The 20,524-nt window shown below is 45.1% G+C and overlaps 4 protein-coding genes, 1 long non-coding RNA gene and 2 pseudogenes across 5 annotated transcripts; 4 read left to right on the forward strand and 3 right to left on the reverse strand.

Moving 5' to 3' along the window:
• Positions 1–520: 520 nt before the first annotated feature.
• On the reverse strand, positions 521–4,595 carry LOC146286753 (uncharacterized). Its single transcript, XR_014758459.1, has 4 exons — positions 4,507–4,595; positions 2,052–2,088; positions 1,811–1,881; positions 521–845 (listed from the first exon to the last, which is right to left on the reverse strand). It is a non-coding gene; the product is annotated as an uncharacterized LOC146286753 (long non-coding RNA).
• LOC146286754 (histone H1 pseudogene) lies at positions 3,636–4,480 on the forward strand (annotated as a pseudogene).
• Positions 4,596–8,992: 4,397 nt separating the features above from the next.
• LOC146286755 (histone H2A) lies at positions 8,993–9,397 on the forward strand. The gene has a single exon (XM_084699855.1). The coding sequence runs from the start codon at positions 8,993–8,995 to the stop codon at positions 9,377–9,379; it is 387 nt and encodes a 128-aa protein (XP_084555981.1). The 3' UTR covers positions 9,380–9,397.
• Positions 9,398–10,649: 1,252 nt separating this feature from the next.
• Positions 10,650–11,690, forward strand: LOC146286756 (histone H3). The gene has a single exon (XM_084699868.1). It carries the CDS (start codon positions 10,686–10,688, stop codon positions 11,094–11,096), a length of 411 nt encoding a protein of 136 aa, XP_084555994.1. The 5' UTR covers positions 10,650–10,685; the 3' UTR covers positions 11,097–11,690.
• A 360-nt stretch (positions 11,691–12,050) lies between these two features.
• On the reverse strand, positions 12,051–13,021 carry LOC146286757 (histone H2B). The gene has a single exon (XM_084699859.1). The coding sequence runs from the start codon at positions 13,019–13,021 to the stop codon at positions 12,647–12,649; it is 375 nt and encodes a 124-aa protein (XP_084555985.1). The 3' UTR covers positions 12,051–12,646.
• Positions 13,022–13,944: 923 nt separating this feature from the next.
• Positions 13,945–14,280, reverse strand: LOC146286758 (histone H4). Its single transcript, XM_084699866.1, has one exon. It carries the CDS (start codon positions 14,264–14,266, stop codon positions 13,955–13,957), a length of 312 nt encoding a protein of 103 aa, XP_084555992.1. The 5' UTR covers positions 14,267–14,280; the 3' UTR covers positions 13,945–13,954.
• Positions 14,281–17,622: 3,342 nt separating this feature from the next.
• LOC146286759 (histone H1 pseudogene) lies at positions 17,623–19,983 on the forward strand (annotated as a pseudogene).
• The last annotated feature ends 541 nt before the right edge of the window (positions 19,984–20,524 follow it).

Raw genomic sequence — 20,524 nt, forward strand, 5'->3', positions numbered from 1 at the left:
TACAGCTGATACGGTTGTGGAGGCCAGACAGCTGCTGGATGAGATTGCTGGTGAATCAAGGTAAGAATCTTTTATATCCGTCAACACTGTTAATACAATCAACAATTAGTTTACACAGTCATCCATTCATATGTATTTTTGACAGACAGTAGACTAAGTTATATTCTTCTTCTAATATATAATTGTTATTATTTAGCTCAGAGTCTGCACAGTCAGCGTGCGATGCTGCCCACCAGACCATCACTGGTTCAAATAAGAAGATGTCTACCAAAAGAGCGTTTGACAGACTTCTTGAAATGTACCCAGTGACTCTGGATAAGGAGCCGCCAGCTAAGACACTGCGCACACAAATCTCACTCGAGTTGCAGCGGCCGCTCTATTACCATTGGCTAAAAGAGCAGAGGAAACTACGTGCCCAGCATGTTGCCTGTGAGTATTTAAAGAATTTGACTAGATTTAACTAAAGTAAAAAGGGTATGCGTAAGATGTAAAGTAATTAATTTAAGCCTCTTCTCAACTATTGAATGATCATAATTTTATTTTGACAGTACAATTCTCCCGATGCCTCCCAGAACAAAGCAGAGTGAAAGACTTACTCAGAATAACAGACTGGAAGAACAACATCCCCAAGATTGATACAATCCTCAAAGAGTGGAAAGAGGGCAAAAGAAGGCAAAACATTAAACAGGAGCACCAGTGAAGATATGTTTTTCTTGGTCAAGAAAGGGCAGGAACTTTGCATTGATGCCCATTCTGAAGCTTGTGAATGCCACCCTGGACAGCAGACCGTTGGGCGGTTGATCAACTACTCAAGGAGTAAACCAAACTTAAATCCGAAGCTCTTTCTGTGGAAACAAATGGGAATGAAATTGATTTCATTCCTTTCCATGCAAAACCCAACATTACAGTAGGTGAAGAACTTCTGTTTGATTACAGAGATCAGAGGAATTATTTTTGAAGAGAAGGCGTGGAACTCCAGTGGCTTCAGACCATCTGAAAGCAGCAGGCTGCCTTGCATTGGACCTAAGACATTCAGCCTTGAATGTATTCAAATTTTATATATGCTTTTTAAACTTTGTATTTGCTCACTGTTTGACCGAACAACATATGACTGTGGTCCTGTTTCCCAAGAAAAGAAGATGTGACACAATGTACATGTAAAATGCATTTTTTACTAAATTACTATTAAAACAAATCTAATAAAGGGGCCTGTTTTGTTCTATTTGAGACCTCTGTGTGTTTGACGATGCAAGAGAGTCATATTAACTAAAGGGCTTTCAGGTTGAATACAGTTAAAAAGAACCTCATGCAAGTCTAAGTACATGACCGGTACAGTGAAACTGTGAATGTTGCTAGCACAAAGGGGACCCCTAACCGGCTAGGCTAGTTCGACACTGGTCAGATCGGGGTCCGGCCCCGCCAGGCACAGGATGATGGTTTGGCCAGTACCAAACTTTCAGGGGTAGGGGCAATGGCGAGGGCTGTAAGAGGTAGCAGTATTTTGAGGAAAACCATAGATGTTAGCATTTTGGTTAGCCGTTGTATGGAGAAACTGTGAAACTGAAACTGATGTTAGCATGAAACTGATGTTAGCATGAGGCACAGTACAGAGAAACCAGGCAAACTGTATAAATTGCTCTGTGTGTGTGTGTGTGTGTGTGTGTGTTCTACCCTGTTCTTTAAGTGCTGGACACTGCCCAGACATCGGAAGGGTCCATTCACCATGATGGCCATGTGAGTGCACAGAGCCTCAAACTTCTACAGAGCTAAGTGTGTGGCAGTGTGGATGTGATGTGTCTCTGGTGCTCACCTATTCCCAGCCAGGTAAGCTTCTCCACTGGTCACCATGGAGTCTCCTGTCAGCATCTTTAATGTGAATCGCTTTCATATCAGGACAGTAAAAGCACACTCATCAATTACCCTCATGGCAAGCTTATTACTTTAAGCTATTACCATCATTATTAAAAAATAATAATTATTGATTATTATTTTACTTCAGTCTGGATAAACACCAGAAGTTTCCATGTACTGTGTGTGTGTGTGTGTCTCACCATCATAGACACCAGCATGTCTACTGAGTTGGTCACCCTGGAGGAGAGGAGGAGGGAGGGGGGGAGGTGAGAGGAAAGGAAAAGGGTATATTAGAACTGCTTCATGGTCATTTCTAGACTTCTCTTATCACCATCTCTTATCTCCCTCTGTGTTTTCTTTTTATCCTTCTGCTCTTCTCTCTCTTGCATATACTCCTGCCCCCCCCCCCCCCCCTCCCCAGTGTGGGAAGAGCTTTAGTCATTCAGGAGACTTAATGAAACACCAGCGTGATCACTCAGGAGAGAAGACCACTGTGACCAGTGTGGGAAGAGATACATTACAAATTCACATTTCAGTTTGTATTTTTCTGAAATAGAGTTGTGTATAATTTTTTAGCAAATTCTTCACGTTGAAATTCAAATCGTAGTGATCCATGTTCTTTTTCCTAGTGCAAATGACCGATTGAGAATTTTGATCTTAAAAAATAATTTACGCTCCACATAGCTATTTCGAGTGAGTCACGATAGCTTGATTTATTCAGGGTTCCATTTCACAGATGTTGTCACGTACATTCGTGTATTAAATTATTCCCGGCGAATTATTAAAAAGCAGTGACTCAAAGTAGGGTCTTCATTCAGAAACCAGGTATTGAGACTTGTCTCTGCATTCAGAATAATGTATTTAGTCTGAACGGTCATCGTAAACTTCAAACATTAGGCATGGTCTTTTAACACTGTGTCGTGCTATGTCCGTGACAGATAACCATAGACTTAACTTGACAAAGGCTGTTCACATTTGTACACTATACCATTTGCCATTTTATGAGGTGAACACGGTAAGGTCACAGGGCGATGTTTGGGTCTCGGGTCCAAGTCGCTGCAGCTGACGCTCTGAGAATGACACCACAACTGATAGACATAATGGCTGTATTATAACGTTATAGCGTAACAATACGTCGGTTTGGTGGCTGTGAGTGCACACCATGAGCTATGTTTTCATAGAAATGTATTAAGTAAAAGTGCTGTATTTGATGACTTGCCTGTCTCGGAGAGTGAAAATATAGGGCGAATAATTTGGGGAAGGGATACGGAACCCACCGATGGCTCGGGACTTGAGACCTGTGTTTTACGCGACTCAGAAGACGCACATTAAAAACCTTTGGCACCCGAATTGGCTACCGCGAAGCTGCAAAGTCTATTGCTTGACATTTTGGCCCACTGTGCAACGTGTACTGGTCGGAAGAGAAAGCACTTTTAAACACTTTAGAGGAAAAATGCCATCGGTAAACCCGTGCGCAACGCTCAGTCTCGGAGTCTAACGCTGGCGTGTCGGGACAGTTGCAACAAAAAACACGAGGCTTCCGCTACTACAACGACTTTATTATGAGCACTAAAAAGTTTACTTTCTAGCCACAGCTGCCTTTGGACAGTTTGTCTATTCCAGCTACGATTTTTACACCGTTATACACGAGGAGAAAACACAAGTGGCAGCGCTTGTCGATTGCAGACAGCGATCGAGCGGACTGATTGAGTCTACACAGTTCTCATGCCGCCTTTAAGGCCAGCCCCCAGCCCGGAGCCGAACACTACTCCCGAGCACACAAATCTCGAGTTGAGTTTACTCTAGCGATCGGTTCAAACGACAGACATGGCAGAAGTCGCCCCAGCAGCACCCGCTCCGGCCAAGGCACCCAAGAAGAAGGCAGCAGCTAAGCCCAAGAAAGCGGGACCCAGCGTTGGTGAGCTGATAGTTAAGGCTGTGTCCGCCTCCAAGGAACGCAGTGGCGTGTCCCTGGCAGCGCTCAAGAAGGCGCTTTCTGCCGGTGGCTACGATGTAGAGAAGAACAACTCCCGCGTTAAGGTCGCCGTCAAGGGGCTAGTTACAAAGGGGACCTTGGTCCAGACCAAGGGAACCGGCGCCTCCGGGTCTTTTAAAATCAACAAGGCTGCTGAGACCAAGGCAAAGAAGCCCGTCAAGAAAGCCGTCACTCCGAAGCCCAAGAAGGTTGTCGCCAAGAAGCCCGCTGCGGCCAAGAAGCCCAAGAAGGCTGTGGCGAAGAAGCCAGCAGCTGCCAAGAAGTCTCCCAAGAAGGTAAAGAAGCCTGTGGCAGCCAAGAAGGCTACCAAGAGCCCCAAAAAGGCCAAGAAGCCTGTGACGCCCAAGAAGGTAGCAGCCAAGAGCCCCAAGAAGGCAGTCAAGGCAGCCAAACCCAAAGCGGCCAAACCCAAGGCAAAGAAGGCGACACCCAAGAAGAAGTAATTTCTTCAATATAACTACGCGGCAGTTGCGTTGTTCACTGTTAAACACGCACAAACAAAAGGCTCTTTTCAGAGCCACCAACTCTTTCCCTCAAAGCGCATCCATTTGTTTCCATCCAAATACTACGTGTAGGCTAAAGTATAACTATTGCTTTGAATAAATGCCCCATTTGGACTTGGGGATTATAATACTAGGTCGTTGATATGGGCATCTCACCGGTAAAACAGCCAGGCCACAGGTATTTGTTACATTGTGGGGGAAATCTTCCCCGCTCATACACCGCTTTTCATGGTAGCGACTTAACAGAAACAAGGAAGTTTCTGAGTCCCATTTCGTAGAGCTCCGCCCCAAGGGGCAGCTCAGCTCCTATTGGGTTAACAGCAAATGACTGATGATCAAAATGTATCCGCATCTGTAACATCTCAGCCTACTTCTTTGGAAAGCCTAAAAGTCTTGGGAGAACATTGCCAGAGCAACCCACTGGCATTTAGGTAATGGCCCAATATGGTCGATATCAGTTCCCCCACATCCTCCTCTCCTTCAACTTCAGTGGCCTAATATAGTTTCTATTACATTAGCAATTATAATTATGGGGCTCCTCAATAGTTCTAATAATATACAAATTTGGTATGGTGGGTCCAGTGCAAAATATAGTATTTTATTATACGCAACATAAAATCACTACAGGGGCTGTACGAGTAATTGCTCATTGTAAATTGAGCAATTACTTGGGGGCAATTAATTGTTATTTGGGGGGATCACAGCATACTAAAATCACTGCACACCATAGCTAATACTAATAATATTGAGTAATAATAACGACTACTTCAAGAACCTCTTAAAACACCCATAATTCATCACAGCAAACTAAGGCTAAGCCACATAGCTCTCTCTTGGAAGTCGCTTTGGATACCAGCGTCTGCTCAATGAATACATGTAATGTAGCATCCTGAGAAATGCTGGTTCTAAATAAATTTGAAATGAACTATTAGCAAATGGTGCCCAAAATGAGGAGTGACAACAACGATGTCCTGTCCTTGTCAGTCACCCAGCAGATTATATGTGACAACCTAGTTATTATTCTGATGGAATAGCCTGGTTAATCCTGGACGGAAAGGAACAAAGTAGTGATGGGTCGTTCGGGAATGAGCCAGCTCTATTTTTAATATATTAATATAGACTATAAAATTGAAATGATAGTGAAATATTGAATTGCAATTGTATTTAATATGTGACTAAATCAAATAACAACAAAAAAGACTTGTAAGCTTAAAGGCGCACACGATCATCCTCACATTCTGTTGTATTTCATGGAGCTCCACGCCAAAGGGGAGCTCTGCTCCTAATGGTTTACCCGCTGCCTAGTGCAGCCAATGACTGAAGATCAAATAGTATTCGCACCTGTCACTCACACAGGTGCCCTATATAACGGGGTGACAGCTGTCACTCATCCTCCCAAAAAACTTCAGCACTGTTGTTCTGAATTTCGGTGGTCTTTGAAGAGAATCTAAAATTAGTTTTTCCATCCTATCGCTCATTTAGGCTCATTTAGAGCCCAATGCTGGTGCCGTTACCTGGAAGCCGATGGAGACCGCCACAAATTCTGCTTTGTGTGCTGGGACCTCGGCATGCCAGGTACGGTTTGGTGGACGCCCCTGTCTGCGAATCATGCGCTGGTCTCTCCGTTTCGGAGAGGCGGCTGAGCTATTCTTTCAGGTGGAGGAGCCCCTCGAGAATGTGATATTTACTCTGCTCTCCGATGAGGAGGGTTTTGAGTTTGAGGACCGCCGCGAGGCGGCTAATGAGGTGCAACTGTCTGGACGGGACCCTCCTGTGGAGGCTTTCTTGAAAAACGTGTTGCGCTCAACCCCCGGTACTTCTCAGAGGTGAAAGGGCGTGAGTTGAGCTCAGCCTCAGAGAATGACGAGAAGCCGGCTTCCCCCCCCTCCCGTCTCCTCTGCGCTGTCGCGCAGGGCAGACTTTCCTACTGTCATTGCAAAGGCTGCGGAAATCATGTTTGTTCCCCTGTAGAGGAAGAGGACCCATGGGATGTTGGCTATCATGCTAAACGCATGAAGGCCACGAAGCCCTTGTTCCCCACTATGCCTAGACTGGCTGACTATGTGCAGGGCTCATGGGAGGCGCCATTGATGGCTAACGCGCCAGTCAAGGTGTTACTCCCGTTTGCGAGGGTGACCGGGCTGGGAGAGGCAGCTCAGTCAGGTCCCCTGCACTTGGAACCATCCCTCATGGTGTACCTGGTCCCAGGGGCGAGAACCTGGTAGACGGCGAGGAAGGCGACCCTGCCGTCCCCCCGGGACAAGCTTACTGCCTCTCTGGCAGATAAGACGTATGTCTGGGCTGCGCAGGCAGCTGCTGCCTCTGGAAACACTGCCCTTTTGATGGCGGCGGTCTCCAAGCTCTCCATGGAGAGAACTTATTCAACCTGGCTGTATTGATAATTTTGGGAGGATGAGTGATGGCTATCCCCCCTAACTCTGCCATTTCGCGCTGGTGTTGAAGGATCAAGACGTTCTCGTCAGATCCGACAACAGGGCGACGGTGGCTTACATCAACAGACAGGGAGGGGTGCGCTCTCAATCACTTCATCGCTTAGCGGAGGAAGTGTGGACTTGGGCTTTCACGCACCTACGCTCCCTGAGATCTCAGCACATTGCAGGTCTGCTCAACGAGGGAGCGGACCTGATGTCAAGGGGCGGCCCGAGAGAGGACAAATGGAGGTTGAAACCGTCCATCGTGTCTCTGATCTGGGCACGCTTCGGCCGAGCACAGGTGGATCTGTTTGCGTCACGAGCCAACACACAGTGTCATCTATGGTTCTCTCTGCGCGCACAGGACAGACCTCCGCTTGGAGTCGATGCGTTTGTACATCGTTCCTGGCCGAGAGGTCTACTGTACGCATTTCCACCTCTGGCCTCCATCCTCCAGCCAGAGGCCTGGTGAAGAGCCCTCCAGTGATCGGAGGCCCTCTTATGGCTTGGCTACTGAGAGGGAACTCTTAGAGCGCAGGGGTCTGTCTGATGCTGTCATTCTGACCATTCAGTGTGCGCGCGCACGATCTACTGCTAGAGGGTACGCGTCGGGCTGGCGAGCTTTCATGCTATGGTGTGGAAAACAGAACCTTGACCCGGTCTCATGTCCGGTCGAAATGTTCTTGTGTTTCTTACAATCGTTGTTTGACGAGGGCTTAGCCCCGAGCACGGATCGTGTTTACGCGGCTATCATTAAGGCATGTCACGAAGGGTTTGCCAAAACGACACTGTTCAGCCACCTGCTGGTTAAACATTTTCTGGCTGGGGTATGTAGGCTCAGGCCACCTCTGAGAGCGTCAGCACCTACATGGGATTTATCTCTGGTGTTAGACGCTTAGTGTGGGCCACCTTCCGAGTACATAGACAATTTGTCATTACGTCTGCTCTCTCTCAAAATGAGTGTGCTCCTCGCTTTGACTACAGCTAAGCGAGTGAGCAACTTGTGCGCTTTGTCAACACGCACGGATTGTTTGATCATTTCGGGTGATCGAACAAGAGCAGTGTTGCGTCCTAATCCAGCCTTTATCCCCAAGGTGATTAGCCGAGCATTCAGGGCACAGAGCTGCGAACTGAGAGCATTTTTCCCACCTCCGCACAGCGGAGAGGAGGAAAGACGCTTACACAGGCTGAGCCCAGTGCGCGCTCTGTCGCGCTATCTGGAATGCACAGCAAGTATCAGATCTTCTCCCCAGTAACTGATCTGCTACAGTGGATCGAGAGCTGGTTTGCCACTCTCTAAACAGAGACTTTCTCACTGGCTCTGCGAGGCTATTGGTCTCGCGTACGAGTCTATGAGATGTCCCGTGCCACCTGGCATTCGGGCTCATTCCACCCGAGAAGTGGCAGCCTCAGCCGCCATCCTCAGGGGTGTAGGAGTGGAGGAGATTTGTGAAGCAGCGTCTTGGTCGTCGCCTTCACCATTTGTGCGATATTATCTGTTGGACGTTTCCTCCTCATCTTTTGCGCATTCTGTCCTTAGCATGGCTGGTGGATCAGGTGTAGCGAGATGACAACTTGCTAGGTTCTTGTGGGCCCTAGATGCAAGTTGTCCGTTGGTTATATCGCCAAATGTGGGACAGGCAGACATTCTCAGTTGAGATGTATTTACTGTATGTATTCTGTTGCCCCTCCAGTTTAGCTGTTGTGCAGGCAGGAGAAACAACATGAGTTTTGGAGTAAACTTGCCCTCTTTTTTTCTTACCCTGGACGGCTTTCTGTGTCACAGTAGCGGCCTGACCGGGAGGACAGACCCTGTGTATTAGTATTATTTACATCAGCAGGTCTGTCCTTAGTGCCTTGTGAGATTATGTGTCTTTTCAGATCTAGTCTCTGGGGGTATATCTGGCCTCGCTCACTCCGCCTAAACCATTAGGAACAGAGCTCCCCTATGGGACGGAGCTCCACAAAATAGAACTAGACGACCAAAATCGGGTAGAGGAGCGACGGAAAGGAATAAAGAGAAGGATGGGGACCAAATTACCCCCTCACCGTTTGCGAAAAAGCAAGACTCCGCCTTCAGTTTTGCCGCTACCTCTGATTGGATTGAGACCGAACCGGCCTTGTGACCAATGACTGCCAGTCACCGTGAAGTATAATATCTTGGCTGTGTCAATCACTAGCCATTCATTTAAATTTAATACGTCAACAAGATGAGCGGAAGAGGAAAAACCGGAGGCAAAGCCAGGGCCAAGGCTAAGACCAGGTCATCCCGCGCCGGACTTCAATTTCCCGTGGGTCGTGTTCACAGACTTCTCCGTAAAGGAAATTACGCTCAGCGTGTGGGAGCTGGTGCGCCCGTCTACTTGGCCGCCGTGCTCGAGTATCTGACTGCTGAGATCCTTGAGTTGGCTGGCAACGCTGCCCGCGACAACAAGAAGACTCGCATCATTCCTCGTCACCTGCAGCTGGCTGTCCGCAACGACGAAGAGTTGAACAAACTCCTCGGCGGTGTCACCATCGCTCAGGGTGGAGTACTGCCTAACATCCAGGCAGTACTTCTTCCCAAGAAGACCGAGAAGGCCGTCAAGGCCAAGTAACGTCCCTGTTTGATGTGATTGCTCACCCTCCCTAAAGGCTCTTTTAAGAGCCACCCATTTAACTCTACAAAAGTGCATTGACCTTATTAACAATTTGTATAGAAGGATGTAATTATTTTACCAGTGGGTTATATTCAGATAGTGGGCCCAACCGAAACTACTTACCCTAAGTGACTGGAAAGATTACTACATTGTGCGTTTAATCAACATTTTCCTCTTAAGTGTGAAACTTGTGAGGTGTGAGGACGAGAATTGGCCTCCTTGGTGAAACATATCTATAGACCCAGTAGGCTCCCGTGGGAAAGTAGCAGGGTAATGTTTACCTAAATAATCCAACATTCTTTGGATAAGTTATTTTATCAACGTTGTTAATTATAATGCAGCAGTTCAAAGAAGGACAAGGGCGGAGGCATGAAGTTTGAAATTTAGGCGGGCACGGAGGATTTGTAACATCCCCAAAGGCTCTTTTAAGAGCCATCCACATCACTCTTGCAAAGCGCAATATGTTCTTGAGGTTTTTCTTGAGCCAGAAAGTTATGCATTTGACATTACACATAAATTACTAATGTGTCAACTTGAATATCCATTATTAATATTACGTCCCTCATGAAAACTAAAATGTGTATCATGTATAGCCTACGTACACAAGAGCGTCGCCCAATGGCTTTCTGAAAAAACATGTTAACAAGCACCAAGGTTCTGAGAGGATAATCGTATATTGTGCAGAGGGATAAAGATGCTAATTTAAAAATAAGAAAATTTATTTTAGATATTCATCGGAGGACACTTAACTGTGGAAGAAAAAAATAGGTATATCTATGCACGCAAATAAATACGATGTTCCCTTTTTAAAAAGCGCTAGTTATTTTGGAAATTATGATTACATTTAACCTTTTGAGAGTGAAAATGGAAGTTGTTTGAAACTGATATATATATATATATATATTTTTTTATAATATCAAAGCAATCTTGGGAGTGCGGCGGGGTCTTGTTTGAATTTTTGGCGGCACTGACTACATCCAATGGCGCGGGAGAGTGAGGTTCCTGCCTGAAAATAGGTGCGTTTGACTTGCAGGCGGCGCCGGGCTGAAGCGCCGGAGTCGCCTGCAGCCCGGCTGACTTGAAGCAGCCAATGGCATTGTTAGCTTCAAGGCAGCCGGCTGCTGTCGTCGCCGCCGGTGGTGCATGAAGTCGAACGTACCTAATGAGGCTGTCCAATCAATGCACGACGTGGCTGGAAATATAAACTTGTTCACTTCCACTTTACTGTATTCACTTTCGAGTCGAAGAGAAGGAAAGAAGCAACATGGCCAGAACCAAGCAGACCGCTCGTAAATCTACCGGTGGCAAAGCCCCGAGGAAGCAGCTCGCCACCAAGGCAGCCCGTAAGAGTGCGCCAGCAACCGGTGGCGTGAAGAAGCCCCATCGTTACAGGCCCGGCACCGTGGCTCTGAGAGAGATCCGTCGCTACCAGAAGTCAACTGAGCTGCTGATCCGCAAGCTCCCCTTCCAGCGTCTAGTCAGAGAAATCGCCCAGGACTTCAAGACTGACTTGCGTTTCCAGAGTTCCGCTGTGATGGCTCTGCAGGAGGCCAGCGAAGCCTACCTGGTCGGTCTCTTCGAGGACACCAACTTGTGCGCCATCCACGCCAAGAGGGTTACCATCATGCCCAAGGACATCCAACTGGCCCGCCGCATTCGCGGAGAGCGCGCCTAAATGTATTTTGACTGCAACGTCCCCAAAGGCTCTTTTAAGAGCCACCTCATGATCTCTATGAAAAGACAAAGTCCTTCCGTTTCCTTGCATGCTTGTAATATGTGAAATAACAGTGAATATGCCTGTCCAAGGAATGCGATTTGCATCAAATGCTTTAACAATCGATGGCATTAAGCAGCTCAATTAGATTATGCCCAGAACGACCCAAACCCTTTTCCAACTCACCATCTGTGACAAGCGATTACATATTCTAGGCCTATATCGAATTTGGACTGTCCTTGCATGCTTGGAGTATGTAAAACAGCTGGCACCAGTGTTGTAGGCCTATTCACACAAAACGATTTGCAACAAATAGCAGCTCAATTGTATCTGGTCCAGAACCGACTTCTGCAATGCAGAAATGGTGCAGTATGATGAGTTTCCAATTTGCTACTAAAGCACAAATATCCACTCTTCTATCCCCAAATATCCAAAAACGTTTAAAGTTGGCTCAAAATAAAAGCTTGTTATTGAATAAGTCTTCTATGAAGAAGACTTTATTGAAGATAATAGAATATAATTATGTATTCTGTTCTAAGGGGTATCAAGTATTGTGTCCAGACCATTTTATAATATTTTAGTTAGACTGAGAAATTATTAAACCTCTTTTCATGGCTTCTTTGCATTATGACATACCAAAGGCATGTACAAATTGATGATAGCTTTGAATGTCATCACTGTCATGTCACCAGGAGAAATTAAGCATTATTTCAGGGTAACAACAAATTTGACCACGCCTATACACAGACAGACATCTTCGGAGGCAAAGTCACTGTGCCACAGAACACATCAGAATGGGAGTGAACCTGAACCATCAGTTCCCAGGTGGTCAGAAATGACAGTGCAAGAATACACTTCATTTGTATTAAGTCTTTCTTACAACATACACAAACACAACATATTACAGAAGACAACTTTCAGTTTAACATGTGCTTTATTTACAATGTGAAAACAAAAAGTTCCTATTTTCATGGGATGACCACGTTAAGCATCCACATTTTTTGAAGCTACTTTCAGGACCTTTTTTGCCCATAATGGGGCAACCATTCAATAACAACCAGAACCACAAAAAGAGCTTGAATGAGACTGACCCATAACATCTTCAATATAGACATTATGGACAAAGGCAGGCTTTGAATAACATGTTGGGTCAATATGGTCTGTGAATGTGTGGACATTCTGGGTTATGGGTAATGCTGAGTTAATCAAAGTAGGTTACAGTACTTTATCCCCCAGAAATAGTCAGGTGGGACACTTGTATTTTTATATCAATTATTCAGGTCACATTCCAGGATCATGGACCTCCCACTACTGACATTCAAAACTTCTTAAATCTGAGTTCTGGGTCGCTGAAACACGTGAATGTGCTTTTCATTTGGCGTTAAACCCTGTACAGGGGCAGTATCATAACCGTGACAGGCAGATGGAAATTTCCAAATTTTAAAAGTTAATGTGGGTGGCTCTTAAAAGAGCCTTTGGGGTATTAACAGGGAATTCAAAATGACACCCGTTTACTTGGAGCTGGTGTACTTGGTCACCGCCTTGGTGCCCTCGGACACAGCGTGCTTAGCCAGCTCACCGGGGAGTAGCAGGCGGACGGCGGTCTGGATCTCCCTGGAGGTGATGGTTGAACGCTTGTTGTAGTGGGCCAAGCGGGAAGACTCTCCGGCGATGCGCTCGAAAATGTCGTTGACAAAGGAATTCATGATTCCCATGGCCTTGGACGAGATGCCGGTATCGGGGTGAACTTGTTTCAGCACTTTATACACGTAGATGGCATAGCTCTCCTTCCTTGACTTTCTGCGCTTCTTGCCTCCCTTCGCAGCGGTCTTGGAGACGGCTTTCTTGGAGCCCTTCTTGGGCGCTGACTTTGCTGGCTCAGGCATGATGACGTCTCGTTTCTGTTCAGGAACGAATGAACGGTCAGGCAGTCGCTTCCCGTAATATATAGGGGGTTGGATGCAAAAATTGAGGCACGCCTCCCAGCTCTTCGAGGCGTTGACGTGGTGAAACGCGCGTGCGCTTGATTATCCGCCTCCTCTACTACCCTACTCCTGGTGGATTGTGTTGGCATCTCTCTAGCGCATGCGTCCATCCTTGCGGACGACATGCGCTTGACACCCTACAGCATCCATTTTGTTACCATTAAAAGTTTGCCCCTTTGTTCCATGTTTTGTTACGAATCGGTTTCAACCAACGTAGGTTTCGTTTGCAAAGGTCAGATAGGTTGTCTACTTAAATAGCCTAATGTCTACATGTCTAATGTCTACTTACATACATATGAATACAAAACCATTTGTATTTTTACTAGCTACACGAAATTCTACTGTAAAAACTGTGCATTGTTCCAATTGTTATAATTTGCCTACTCTGAATAGTAGCGTCGTTTAGCTGCTGCTCTCAATATCGCAGATACCCTAACAAAATAAATCAATCCTCACTAAAAACGTGTCCGACTATTTCTAGCGTAATACACACGGCGCTTTGTTGCTACGATATTTCAATTAGTTAATGAAGAAATTGTTCAACTTAAAGACCATTTTGGTTGTAATTAACGGCAATATTTCGTGGTGAATTAAGTGCCAGCCAGGATCACATTTCCAAGTCTGACCCTCATGCCATCTCAGGAAATAGGCTTAAGACTACATTGCTCATTCTTGAATTAATCGTTTTCAATTACTGGCCACAGGCGACCTGAAAAAATAAATGGGGAAAGCTTTGAATCGTTGCATTAAATATGGACAACTCTTTCTTGAAAGTGTGGGTGGCTCTTAAAAGAGCCTTTGGGTTTAGTGTCGAAACGGTAGGTCTAAATCAGTTTAACCGCCGAAGCCGTACAGAGTGCGTCCCTGGCGCTTGAGAGCGTAGACGACGTCCATGGCGGTCACGGTCTTTCTCTTGGCATGCTCGGTGTAAGTTACAGCATCACGGATGACATTTTCGAGAAACACCTTGAGAACTCCACGGGTTTCCTCGTAGATCAGGCCTGAGATTCTTTTCACACCGCCACGACGAGCAAGACGTCGGATGGCGGGCTTGGTGATGCCTTGGATGTTATCCCTCAATACTTTACGATGGCGCTTGGCGCCTCCCTTGCCAAGTCCTTTACCGCCTTTGCCTCTTCCAGACATGTCAACTAACTTTGAGTTTGTCAACAGTAATGAAGTTCACAGTCGGCTCACTGCTTTTATATGTCGACGGTACGGACGTGAAGGAACACTGCAAGCGCAATTCTCCCATTCTTTGTGGAATGTCAATTAAAGGGACCGTCTCCCAACATGGCCTCCTGGCACTATTTTGGTCGTGTATTCTCAAAGCCACTTCCAAAAATTAACACACACTAAAAGTTGACCACTAACCCGTTGTTGTAAAATTACAACGTCACTTTTAGCTCTCCATAAATTTACATGGTTCCTTTTGTCTTGCCTTGCAATGCCATTGTATAGTAAATATGTGTGTTTGTCTGGACAAAGCCATGAACTCATTCCACCTGCGAACTTTCCTGGAAGCACTTCTCCTTGTTTCATTTGACTGAATTTATCAACATTGAATTGAGTAAATGCCATGATTTGTTGTTGTTGTTGTTGTTGTGATTGTTAGAATATGTAGATCATGTAAATACTAAGTTATTGTGGAATGCATGCATCACATTGGATTTTCAGCTTATGTCTTTGTTGCATTTTAACAATGTTGGGTGAAAACGGAAGTTAAAATATCATGTTTACCTTGCACACTATGTGGAGACATAACACTTCTCGAATGTTCACATACAGGATAAATACTTACAGAAAAATTATGTATTTGATGATTCACACTTTACAAATGGGTTTATTGTTATAACTTTCAGTTTAGATCAGATTTTAATAATTCTAAATCAACGTTATTTCAATTTTAGCAGTGAAATATAGTAAACTGTTTATCTGGACTTTATTTGCCCAAATATCTGCTTGTTGCACAATGCAGATACTGTTTGTGGAATGCTTTGGAGGATGGTTCTTCAGGGGCAAGTGTAAATGTTTTGGAATGTGGGGGTTGCATGTGCATTGTTCAGGGACAGGTGTGAATGTTCTGGAATGTGGGGATGCAAGAAGTCTGGGGGGTTGTATTTTCCTTTTAGAATGTTAAGAGCACATTAGGCTATAGCCAGACAGTATTGTGTGCCTTCAGTGGAATGTATTGCATGAATAGGAATCATTTGCATTGGAATTAGTTATACTTCAACATAGTCTAACTATTATTTCCATTTCAGAATGACACAAGCAAGGAGAGTTTACTTCGGTGTGCATGGTGTCATTGATGCTATCCAAAATGGAGAGAGTGATGTTGACATGGAATCAGACACCAGTGATTCAAGTGATGAGGAGGTTGTTGAAATTGTCGAGGAAGTGGAAAAAGATGACCAGAGACCCACTGATTATCCAACTGATGATGATGATAAGGACATCGAGCAAACCAAAACAAGCCAACCAACAAAACTGACAATGCCCCGGGACCAGTATCGCTGGCTGAAAAAGGATTTCATCAGTCCTAATACTGAATTATCTGGTCCGGACTTGACCAGTGGTGCTATACACCACTGGAGTACTTCCAGATGTTTGTGTCCGAAGACATGATTCAGGCTCTGACAGAACTCGCTAATCAGTACAGCTTTCAAAAGGTTGGAACAACTATAAACACAAACACCAAGGAAATTGAACAGATGATTGGCATGTACCTGAAGATGGGCCTGGTACAAATGTCTGCAGTCCGTACGTACTGGGAGTCTCACATGCGGTACACCCCGGTTTCTGATGTGATGTCATGCCACAGGTTCCAATCCTTGCTGACATCATTACATTTTGTCAACAACCTGACAATGCCAGAGACCATCAAGAAAGACAAACTCTGGAAACTCAGACCGTGGCTTGACTCATTCAGGGAGAAGTGCCTGCAGGTGGTACCCGAAGAGCACAACTCTATGGATGGAATGATGATTCCATTCAACTGGAAATTTGGCAGCATAAAACAACATATGCAAAGCAAATCTCACCCAAGGGGATTCAAATTGTGGGTAAGAACTGGAATCTCTGGCATTCTCTGTGACTTTGATGTGTACCAAGGCAGTGTCGATTGTAAATATTTTTTTTAATAAATTCTGATTTGCCAAATTACATTTTGTCATCTAACCAATGTACCAAAAAGGTGTGATGTAACATTTAAATGTGGAGAGTAATATTTAAAACTGATACTAATTGTATTAATACAAAACGTATAATACATGAATAAAAACATATAACACATCAGCTGTAGGTCAGAGACAGTGGCTTGCAGGGAATCTTATTTGTGTGTGTGTGTGTGTGTGTGTGGAGGGGGGGGGGGGGGCGTAATTGCCACGTAGTAAATAAAAACGGTGGAAAATTCAGCCTTTATTATTATTATTATTAGTAGTAGTTGTAGTAGTAGTATTGTTATTATTATTATTATTATTATTATTATTATTATTTTGTTTAATCTACATAGTTTGTTTACGTAATGTGGCCACATTTAGTTTCTAGAGATATGCATAATAAACCCATTAAAAACAAATGTTTTAAAGTAGAGGCAGTGATTAGCCTACATGTCTGTTCAGCAGACAACTGATCTTTGTATTCTTTTGACGTCATAATGGCTAGTGGGAGCTTTGAAGGTGACAAACAATGGATATCATTTTACGGCACTTGGGAGGGAGCGACACATTGTAATGAACTGGCTTCCAGTTTTTAGCTTTCACTTGGGGTTGCACATTACACTGTAATTTCTGTCACATTTCTGTTTTTCTTAGAATTTTGTTCTGAAATAGACTTGTGTAGAATTGTTTGAGCAAATTCTACACGTTGAAATGTTCAAATCATCAGGATACATGTTCTTGTTTCTAGTGCAAATGACAAATTTGGAATTGTGATCTTAAAAATAACTTGCGCGACACATAACTATCTAGCTAGATTGATTTATTCAGGGTTCGATTTCACACATATTGTGACGCACATTCGTGTAGGCCTATTTAATTATTTATGTCTAATTATTAAAACGTAGTGACTCAAATAGGGTGTTATCTTGAATGTCTTTAGTCTGAACGGTCATCGTGAACTTTAAACATTAGTCATGGTCTTTTGACACTGTGTCGTGCTATGTCCGTGACAGATAATCCTATACTTAACTTGACATCATGTATTCACAATTATACACGCTCTCTCTACTCCATGCCATTTCATGAGGTGAAAATGCTAAGGACAAAGGGCGATGTTTGTGTCAAGGAAAATTTGTATTGGGTAAAAGTGCTGTATTTGATGACTTGCCTGTCTCGGAGAGTGAAAATATTGGGCGAATAATTTGGGGAAGGGAGACGGAACCCACCGATGGCTCGCGACTTGAGACCTGTGTTTTATGCGACTCAGAAGACGCACATTAAAAACCTTTGGCACCCGAATTGACTACCCCAAAGCTGCAAAGTATATTGCCTGACATCTTGGCCCACTGTGCAACGTCTACTGGTCGGAAGAAAATGCACTTTTAAATACTTTAAAGGAAAAATGCCATCGGTAAACCCGTGCGCAAAGCACAGCCTCGGAGTTCAACGCTGGCGTGTTGGGACAGTTGCAACAAAAAACACGAGGCTTCCGCTTCTAGAACAACTTTATTATGAGCAATAAGAAGTTTACTTTCTAGCCACAGCTGATTTTGGACAGTTTGTCTATTCCAGCTGGGATTTTTACACCGTTATACACCAGGAGAAAACACAAGTGGCACAGCTTGTCGATTGCAGACAGCGGTCGAGCTGACTTATTGAGTCTACACAGTTCTCATACCGCCTTTAAGGACAGCCCCCTGCCCAGAGCCAAACATTACTCCCAAGCACAGAAATCAGTTGAGATTATTCTAACGATCGGTTCAAACGACAGACATGGCAGAAGTCGCCCCAGCAGCACCCGCTCCGGCCAAGGCACCCAAGAAGAAGGCAGCAGCTAAGCCCAAGAAAGCGGGACCCAGCGTCAGTGAGCTGATAGTTAAGGCTGTGTCCGCCTCCAAGGAACGCAGCGGCGTGTCCCTGGCAGCGCTCAAGAAGGCGCTTTCTGCCGGTGGTTACGATGTAGAGAAGAATAACTCCCGCGTTAAGGTCGCCGTCAGGGGGCTGGTTACGAAGGGGACCTTGGTCCAGACCAAGGGAACAGGCGCCTCCGGGTCTTTTAAAATCAACAAGGCTGCTGAGACCAAGGCAAAGAAGCCCGTCAAAAAAGCCGTCACTCCGAAGCCCAAGAAGGTTGTCGCCAAGAAGCCCGCTGCGGCCAAGAAGCCCAAGAAGGCTGTGGCGAAGAAGCCAGCAGCTGCCAAGAAGTCTCCCAAGAAGGTAAAGAAGCCCGTGGCAGCCAAGAAGGCTACCAAGAGCCCCAAAAAGGCCAAGAAGCCTGTGACGCCCAAGAAGGTAGCAGCCAAGAGCCCCAAGAAGGCAGTCAAGGCAGCCAAACCCAAAGCAGCCAAACCCAAGGCAAAGAAGGCGACACCCAAGAAGAAGTAAATTCTAGAATGCAACTTCTATGTGGCAGTTGCTTTGCTCACTGTTATACACGCACAAACAAAAGGCTCTTTTAAGAGCCACCAACTCTTTCCGTAAAAGCGCATCTTCATGTGTTAGTTTTCCTTCATTAATACTAGTAAGGCACACTTTATTGCTTAAAGTCGATGCCCCAATTTCGGCATTATCAATGCATGTCATTAACATGGGCAGTTTTCACATGTGTTATGTTACATTTGTAGGGGAACTGGTGGGGAGACGTGCCCTCGCTAATACACCGCTTCTTATTTTAGCGCCCAAAGAGAAATAGGAAGGTTGTGGGTTCCATGTCGTGGAGCTCCATCCGATAGGGCGACTCAGCTCCTATTGGTTTACGCTGCAGCTTAGGCAGCCAATGACTGGAGATCTAAATGTATCCGCATCTGTCTCACCAAGCATGTTCGTCTGGTTTAATTTCGGCAAGACTGAAGTGGAAGACCATTACCAGAGCAGACCACTGTCATTTAGGTAATGGTCCTATAGTTTTGTGACAACAGATATGGCCATATCTAGTCGAGTTTGATTGTCCCTCCAATCTTGACGATTCACCGCCATCACGCCATAGGAGAGTATGATGGCTACCACAGACGGGTAAGACATCTGCCATGAAGAACATGGCACAATATAAAGGACCTGAGCCTCTATAAAAAAAATCAGACTGCTCTGCCCTGTCTGATAGAGGCCTGAAGTGTGTCTGTCTTGTCCAGCTCCCCGTTTATGTGCACACCTGGGACCCTGTACAGTTACCATCTCTAGTTCCTCCCCCTATGGTAACAGGGGTTGGAGTGTTTCCTATTCCATCAGAAGTCCACCACCAGTTCCCTGGTCTAGATGATGTTGAGCTCCGAGGAGGTGGTCACCCCCAGACCATGTAATGAAGCTCATATCTGTACTTTCATTCATGAAAACTATAAACAATGGTCTGGTAGGCGCTGACCATAACCCAGTAACTCAAAGTTTTACATTTTGTATCTATTTAAACCGGAGACTTTGAGTTGGTGGCAAAGCTGTCAATAAAGTTCTCAAGCAGATCCTTACAAGCTTCTGCAGGCAGGTACACTGACGTCTGAAGAGGCAGGGGCCAAACACAGACCTCCTGAGATGAAATTAGCTGATGTTATATTCATTTCAGAATCCATTTTTTTAAAGATATAAAGGGCGATAGAATGATGGAAAGACTGTAAAGATGTGAAAGGATGGCAAGGGCTAACATATTGGTCATCCCGCTTATTGTACTGAATAAAGATGCAGACAATTTGATTCTGTACAGTTACGGAACAACTCTTCATTCATCTAACTACATGAATACACACACGTGTGCAGGGAGGCGGAGCACACAGACATGCATGACAGGGATATCCTCAATCACATCAGCAGCTCCCACCTCTGTATGTTTTTATAATGGGGTTCTTTGTGGAGGGAACCATTGTAATCACAGGGAGAACAAGCAAACTCCTTGCAGAAAGGCCCAGTAAACAGGCCACAGACCCTAAGAGGGACTCAACCCCAGGACCTTCTTATGTGGTGGCAGTGCAATTGTAGATAGTGGCATTTCTCTACACACCTATAAACACGCATACGTGTACTGTTTTAATGGTAATTGGTGTAAGATACCTTTAAATGTACCCACATCATTTTCCACAACTCAGTTATTGCTCACCTTTTTGTCCCTGACTCTCACCTTCCCCACTGTATCGTGTGATGGCAGAAAGTGAGACCTCCCCCACACAGCTTGTTGTATGTACTACAACTCAGTCCAGGACCTCCTGGTCATGGTGTGCCAGACCTTGCAAATGTATGCTGCGTGGATTAATTGAAATAT

Source organism: Hypomesus nipponensis, chromosome 6 (assembly GCF_054491055.1).
Source record: "Hypomesus nipponensis isolate SF chromosome 6, ASM5449105v1, whole genome shotgun sequence".
NCBI lineage: Eukaryota > Metazoa > Chordata > Actinopteri > Osmeriformes > Osmeridae > Hypomesus > Hypomesus nipponensis.